The sequence below is a fragment of the Chionomys nivalis genome, chromosome 14 (genome assembly GCF_950005125.1).
Source record: "Chionomys nivalis chromosome 14, mChiNiv1.1, whole genome shotgun sequence".
Taxonomy (NCBI): Eukaryota; Metazoa; Chordata; class Mammalia; order Rodentia; family Cricetidae; genus Chionomys; species Chionomys nivalis.
In genome coordinates this window covers 61,480,132-61,488,415 of record NC_080099.1, presented here as the reverse complement: position 1 = coordinate 61,488,415, position 8,284 = coordinate 61,480,132, and the positions used below count along the sequence as shown (strand labels likewise).

The window sequence follows — 8,284 nt, the reverse complement described above, 5'->3', positions numbered from 1 at the left end:
GTATATGAATCTTCAGGGATCTGAGGGTGTCAAGTGAGGCCCAATAACTACCAGTACATTTCATTACAATGGCAAGAGACTGTCCTGTATGCCCTGATAAGTAGCTGTTAAAGTGGTACTCTGTGGGTGATATTCAGGATCCAGACCAAGGAATGCATGTGAGGAATGCATGAGGATTTGTTCTTGATACCTAGAAGATGGTGTTAGGTTTTGTGGGAAGCTTTGAATGTACCAATGCTTAGAAATGGATTCTAGTCTCTGTGTGTGCTGTGTTTGTTTCTCATTAAAGTCCGACAGCTGGCAGTATAAGTGAGGTGGCATGGTCACAGTGTCTCACGCTGGATTATACCTGGTGTGGTATGTCAATGCAGGAGGATCCCAATAGTGTTTGAATCAAGCAGTACATGTGTGTCCCTGATAGGAGTTAGAGTGTCCAACAGGGCCTGATACCTTACACCATATCTCAGTTGACATTCTGGGTAGAGCAATGTGAAAAAAGCCCAAAACCTATCATTGCTTGTGGGACAGCGGGAAGGAAGTTGACTAGCCGGGCTCAGTACCTAGAAGACTATGGTGATTGCAGGTGAGGGGTGTCCTTGGTGTCCTTCAACTGGCAGTGAATGTAAGTAAGGTGTTAACGTGGATGAACGTGCACAGCACAGACAAGTATCTAAGTTTAGTTTCTGCTTTTTTTCCCAAATTAGTGAACCGTTCACCACAGTGCTATTATCTGAATCAAGGTGAAGCTCATCTCCTTCCCACACAGTGTGAGAGGTGTCAGCCCTCATCACACCACACACCACACCCAGACCTCCCCACAGCCACGCAATATACATTGTTGTTCACCATGCCAAGATAAACTCTATATTCTCCCTGACACTGCAGATAAAAGTTTTAGACCCTGAAAAACCACCTGTCTCATGCCCTACACACGTATGCCCCAAATGCATTCCTACTTATCAGGTCCTTCTTGAATGCTTCTTCCTGTGGCTCTACTAAGTATATCCAATGCCATGTCCCTCGGCCTATAATATACACACCAAAAGCTAGAATCACACTACACATCATGTCAGCTGGATTGGTTCAGCATGGCCTATGAAATATCACTGGACTCTGAGTGACAAAGGGGTGCAGTTTCTGTGTAGTAGCACTAAGAAGTGAATTGTAGGTGCGGTGGGAGGGTGTTCTAATTGAAATTTATATACAGTATTGTTAGGGCTTCATTGTTGGGGTCCTGCAAGGCCTGATATGGAAGAGATCACATAGGGCGTTGAGAGCTGGTATCCAGCTGGTTCTAATACCACCCAGTGCATTGAGATGTTGTCAGGCAGGCAATGTCAAGCAGTGCCAATTACTAGCAATGCTGTTTAGCACAGCAGATGGGAGGGGACATTTGTGTAGGATCTTTATTACTACTGGTGTGGGAGTTGAGGGGGTAAGGGACATCCTGAACTGCCATAGTAATGTATATGGATGACAATATATGAGTGTACGGGTAAGAAAAGTGTCAAGTAAGGGCTGATATCTAAATGGATATGTGAATTGTGGCTGCGGATGTCCATCAGGGTCTGACACCTAGCTGTTTGAGGATATATGTGGGTGTCAGCACAGTCTAGCTCCATATACTCATTGTGAGGCAGCAAGGGTGGTGTGGTCTGCATGGGTTAACATCTAGCATTGAGACTAGGGCAGTGCTGGGGAGTGTGCAGCGCTAGGCTCTCGGGCCTCCAGCAGCAGCATGGAGACTCATGAGCTCAAGCAAGGCTTACATCTGTGCTATGCTCAGCATCCCTCTTCTCCTGGGATGAGGAGCTTAAGAGTCAAGAATATAGTTGATTCTCAGAGGAGGAAATGATCCCCCAGCTTTGGAGAGTTCATTCTGCTTCTTTGTCATATCTTCATTCTGTATCATAGAGGGTCACATGGGTGAACGTGTAGTGAGCAGAACACATCTGGTTGTCAGCCTGCACACTCCTTCCTGCTGCATAGCACTGAACCATCATCTTGTCTTAGAACAGGTATTTGTTGTCTGCTGGGCTGTGACAACAGTGTCCAGGCTTTCTCTAGATGTCCTACGATACAGGCTCCCTCAGCCATGCGTCAGCTTTTGTATTTTCTTGGCTAATGTCATTAAAGCTCGTGTGGCCAGAGTTCATCTTCTGTGCTGTCTCTGTCTTCTTCCTTAAGAGGCTGGAACTTATGTGGATCTCTTCTGCATCTCTTATGTGAATTTTGTAGTGTTTGCATGGGGGTCAGCTGTAGTAATTGAATTTGTGTTCAGTTTTCTAATGGGTTCCTTATTGTTTGCCTTTGCATGCTTGGAGACTTTTGTGGGCAGATCATTTTCTCTGCCTTGATTTTTAATGGTGTCCTTGCTAAAATCAGCTGATGTGATGTAGGTGGTTCTCTTGCTGGGATTTGTGTTTGAATCCATGTTTCCATCTCTGTTTCTTCCCTGTCCAACTCTTTGGATCTCTGAGACTTGGTGTGGAGGGCTGGAACCATATGTGCAGGGTATGGAGGAGTCGCCCTTGTCCTCTGCCATTACTTTTAGGATTAGACCTAGTTGAATGTTACGTTTAGTGCTTGAGTAGCAGTTTGCCATATTTCAAGTCTATCTGAGAAAAGATCTGTCAGTTAAACAACAGTGACAAGAGTGGAGGGCAGGGGTCACTGAGAGTTTAAAGTCCTTTAGATAAAAAAAAAAATGCTCTCTTTGCCAATTGGTGTAAATTCAGCAGGAAACTTATTTTGGTACTTTGGTATTTGTTGGTGTATTGTCTCTATCCAATACCAGTAGGAAACAGTATAAGTGACTGATGTCAAATGCATAATCATCATGTGATTGGTGGCCTGACAGAGAAGCTCCAAGGACACTGCCCTTTTCAGGAACTCCAGTTTAGAGGCTGTGCACACATGCACTCGTGTGTCCCCAGACTCTATAGTGGCATGTTCTTTCTCTGCTCAGGTAGTTTTCCAGGGTCATCTCTGAGGAAAGAGAGGCATAGGTAACATTTATACACTATCCAAAAACACACAGCATGAATGTATGCTGGAGATTTAAAGGTAACATACATTGGACAGCTTTCCTAGGGGATCCTTCTGTTATCCTCAGATCTTGATGACAATTGGAGCAGGTTCTGAAGCTGGATGCTGTCACATGAGCCATCTCATTGCCCTGCACAGAATGTCCTCCTGAAGCTGTGTAGAACTTCTGAGCTTTCCCGAACTCGGAGACGACCTTTTACATCACTGACACCAGGGCTGAGTGTGCAAGTCCTCAGGTTAGGAATCCTCTAGGTCACGATTCAGGATGTGGCCAGGCACCTACAAGAGAAGGAATATTGTAGATCTGTGAGGAAACTGGCTGAGAGTTCCACATCCACAGGTACAAGAGCTGTGGTTTTGGCAGATAATGGCAGGTTTACTTTATGAAATTCAGGGATTAAAGAGGCAGGTATAATGCTCATTGTCGTCCAAGGTGACCTTCCCCAGGCCAACATCATTAGGGTTTCATCAGGGGCATCAGAGGACAGGGAATGAATTCTCTACAACTTTTCAGACATCAGACTCTGGGATCAAAAGAGGAAAAGCATTTTCCCACCAACATGTCTAAACATAGGCACTCTGCTTCCTGCACCTCATCTCACGTCCTCTTGTCTACATTAGACAGGATACATACTTGGTGAAAATGAGCTTCCACGAAAGATGATGTCCCAAAGAAGCTGCAGATAATAGGAGAGAAAGGTGACCAATAAGACATCCAGAGTTGACTTGGGGAACTCCATGTGATCCACCTGTACCAGACTGCTCATCGTGGCTGTGTCAAGCAGCCAGTGGGTGTACTTTAAGCATTGTGCCAACCAAATATGTTATGTCCAGAAGAGCATCTAAGGACTCAGCTTTGTGCTCTGTGAGGAGGACACCTGAGGACAGCTTTGGGATGAAGTGTGTGAAGTTCCTCCTACAAGTAGCTGATAATGACAGACCCTGCCCTGCTCCATCCAACAGAGAGGCAATAAAGGAGGGAAGTGATGGATGTGGGGATCTGAAACTCTGCTGACTTCTGTTCTCTAAGGTAAAAGGATAAAGATAGCAACTTGCTTTAGTATCAGGGAAAGTCCTCGTTAGTTCAAAGGCAAATGTCAAAATAAACATCACAACTGATCATTCTGAGATTTGCCTTTGTAGAGTCTGTCATGTGAGTCTGGAGCCCATGATTTTCATTGGTTGTACCTCCTGGGTTTCACTGACCTGGCTACAGCACCCAAGTCTCCCTTTCCCAGGCACTGCATTCAGTAAAGTATATCACGGATGATACTTGCCTTAGTAATCACCACTGATGCAGAGCAGGTATGACCACATAAAGAAGAAGGTCTGCCACTCCAGTCTGGTTTTCCTTGCAAGGATGTGTGCACTCTCGTTCTCGTGGTTCTTCAACCCAGTACAGACTAAGCATCTTGCCAGTTGCAGTGATTGTTCTTCCATACAGGGGTAAGATGATGTTCACCCGTTATACACAAACTGTTCTTCCATAACAGCTAGGGACAGAGGAAAAGATGAGCTACTTGACACAATTTATATCATGATCACTCTGAATCCATGACTCTGTTGTGTGTCCCTTACCTTTGTTCCTCTGCATCATGACCTTAATGACCATGTCCCTGGAGTTTAAAAACGGTTGAGTCTGGCAACCTCATGCTTATCTTTCTATGGATCAGTGTCAAGGATAAACCACATCACAGATCCCTCTCTAATACAACAGGATGAAAATCAGTGCTCTCAGTGCTGCCTTCAGCCATGATACCCACAATAAGCCCTGGCATTCAGTCCCTTCTGAGTGGCCACTCTTCATTACATCACTGGTTCTGCAAAGAGGGTGTCCATGACAACACCAATGCAACTTTCAAAAGAGGTTCCTAGCAAAATGCCCCTAATCAATAGTCACAAGTTTCTGTGTAGGTCTGACCCTCTGACCCATGATGTGGTATCTAACCAAAAAGTAGTTCCAAGACCGTGGAATAAGTCATGTGTCCACTGTACACCAGTATCAGGACAACCAAGCAATACCCACCTTGCAAACTGGAGCAACATCCCAGAATTTCATCCACAGTGATATCCATTTCCTTGCTGCTTGCCATCACTTTCCTGTTAGGAGACAAATATGGTTCTGACAAGCACCCCACAGTAAGGGCCCCTTCACCAATAGCTAGACTGAACCAGCATGCAGTGGGAGTGTCTCTTGTGAAAAGAAGGAAATGGATACAGGCAGCCTGCAAACACATCAGCAGGGAGGGAAGACAGGAGAAAGGAGGAGATTCACCTCTGTCCAGCGTGAAAAAACATCTTCCCTGGACTTGACCTTGAAGAGAAAGACAGATGAATGAGAATTGATATTGTATGTCATGGAAGACCGGCCCACTGGGGCTTCTAATCCAATGGCATCTTTGGGTGGATTTTGGCACAGGGCTGCACTCTGAGAAGGATGCTATTGAAGGTCAGCCATTGGACATACCTTTTGTTAACAATGGTTTTGTGTGGAGAACCCAGTGGTAGATGAAGGCTTACCATCTCCTGTGCTGGACTTCTCTGTTGGAGTACACGACACTCTGTCATCTGGATTTCTTGCATGGCTCCCAATATGGCTATTTCAATCACACCAAGAAAATTGCTAACCCTATGTCTCATCCTCTTCAGTGACTCAATATGTAAAATAATAATGACATATAGAAAGCACAGCCTTAAGAACTTTGAATTATATACTTCAGAATCTTGACTCTTATATCCTGCATAATCTGTTTTCTGGTGGTTTCTTCTTCTCATACTCTTTCCTGGTCTTTTAGTTTTCTTCCCTTGGCCTTTGATCCCATATAATTCTTTCTTCCTTTAGCCAACACTACTTGGCTGCCTCTACAGCCTCTCCTTCTCATCCACTATTGTCTAATTTAGCTTAAACTTTTGGGTTAAAGGTGGTGGTGCTGTTTTATAAAGTTCCTTTTAAAATAAGATTTCCTAATTTACCTACACTATCATGTGATGGTCACAAAGGACATTAGAAAAACATGTAGATTAATAAACACTGACGTGCATTTTGGGCACCTCATTTAGCTGTGTGTGTGCACCTGCAATGCTCTCTCCTTCCAGTGATGCCTCTTCCTTCTGAGAAACATGGCTTTTTCGTGAGAGTGGCAGACAGCAGCACAGAAATCTCACACAATTCCCAATTCTCTTCTTAACCCTCTTCCAGCCTTTGGACAGACTGCTGGCAGAGGCTGCACTTACATCTTCAGGAAGGACACATTTTATGTTCTTCTTGGATGTTGTCTGAAGGGAAGATCTCTGAGTGACATGGGTTTCAGTGGTGCTCATACCCTCAGGTGTCTCCCTTACAGAGGGTGTACTCTGAATATCTGAGCTATTCTTTGGGGTGCTCACTTCCTGGGGCTTCTCACAGGACAAAAACTGTGCAGAAGAAATGCACTCAGAGAATGGGCATCTTGAGGACCACTCGTTGCAAACCATGCTACGTACTGCCAAACTTCTGCTCAGGAGAGGAGTAACCTCAGGAGCACACGTGGGTACTGGGTGGGGAGGGTTGTCCTCCTTCATCAGGCAGCATAAGGTGGCAGGCATGCTCAGGCTTCTGCTCCCCTGCTTGCTTGAACACTTCTCATCATGCCCCTGATGTTCAGCCAGCAGGGCAAAGGTATGAAGGGCAGGCTCACTCATTCTCCTCTTAGGAGAAAGGGACTTGAGAGCATCTGTTGATGACACAGTGACACAGGCTTGCAAAGGCTTAGTGGCAGATTTAATGTGGTCCTGGGCTGACTCATGGTTTAAAATTAGGTATGTGGCCATGATGTTATTGAATTTTTTCTCATGTAGACAATCACTAATATCCGTGGGATGGTAGCCCAAACGCCACATAGCCAGCACAATGCTGGGATTTGGTTTGTTACATAATGTCTCTGAGGATGATGGGAGTTTCCAAAATTCTTCCCTGTCTCTGATCCACTGGTGCTGCCTAATGTCATATATTGTGGGCCTCTGCTCAGGGTTCACAGTGAACGAGCGCATAATGAGGTGCACAAGCAAAACATTTTGAGAAAGTGTGTAAGGAATGTAGTACGTGGGATTCAGCATCTTCTCCTCCATTTCTGGATAGGTCTTTGCTTTGAATGGGAAACTCGCTGTCAACATTACATACAAAACCACTGCCATGCTCCAGATGTCAACTGCCTTTGCATCATAATCGGTGTCGTTGAATAGCTCTGGAGCACAGTATTCAATCGTGCCACAGAATCCCTTGCACATCTGCCCAGAGCTGACTCTGATGGCCATGCCAAAGTCACACAGTTTGATGTTTCCTTTGCCATCAAGCAGGATGTTATCTAGCTTGATGTCCCTGTGGGCGATGTCATTATCGTGGCAGTAATGCACTGCACACACAATCTGGCAGAAGATGTGTTGGGCCTGTTTCTGCTGAAGAGGGCCACCCTCCTCAATGTGCTTGACCAGAGCGCCATGAGCAGCAAACTCCAACACCATATAGGTATGGTCTTTGCTGTCGATGATGTGGAAGAGCTTTATTATGTACGGGTGGTCCAGCTCTTTCATGATGTTGAGTTCTCTCCTATTATTATCATCACTCTCCTGATCATTCGCAAGGATTTTAACTGCGACATTCATATTTGTGAGGAGGTGGCAAGCCAGCTTCACCTCAGCAAAGGCCCCTTTGCCTAGGTTATTGAGTATGACATAGTGATCTGAAAGGGTCTCCTCTTCATAGGTGCTGTCATTCAGGTCCAGCTCCATGTTCTCTTCCTCTCCGGTCTTGCTAGAAAGATTGTTGATAATTTCCATGCCAACGCCAACTGAGAAAATAAGATTAAAAACAATGAAAAGTAAATCAAGGGGTAAAGTTTTTAGCTTTCTGTTTTTTCATGGACAAGTGTGACAGATGTGAACAACCTTACAGTGAACTCCTGGATCAAAGAAAATAATAATAAACTAAACTCTAAAGAAATCCTGTAAAACACACTAAAAATGAGAACTAAATCTAAGAAAATAGACCAGCATGAACAGTGCAACAGCATAAATGCTTGATTATTGAAAAGAATAAGCAAAACAGATACAACCTTACCAAAAGTGATCAAAGAGGAGAAAATTCAGCTTAAATCTATAGTCAAGCTTTGGTCTTGTTACAGTAAATATGGCTACTTCTAAAACATCATTTGGAAGACATATTTTGGCAACTAACAAGGCATTTTATTTTGGCATGGAA

At 44.5% G+C, this 8,284-nt stretch overlaps 1 protein-coding gene across 1 annotated transcript; it reads right to left on the bottom strand.

The window, feature by feature from the left end:
- Window positions 1-3,285: 3,285 nt before the first annotated feature.
- LOC130886539 (sperm motility kinase X-like) lies at window positions 3,286-7,863 on the bottom strand. Its single transcript, XM_057788451.1, has 2 exons — window positions 6,283-7,863; window positions 3,286-3,327 (listed from the first exon to the last, which is right to left on the bottom strand). Exons 1-2 carry the CDS (start codon window positions 7,861-7,863, stop codon window positions 3,286-3,288), a joined length of 1,623 nt encoding a protein of 540 aa, XP_057644434.1.
- Between the last annotated feature and the right edge of the window lie 421 nt (window positions 7,864-8,284).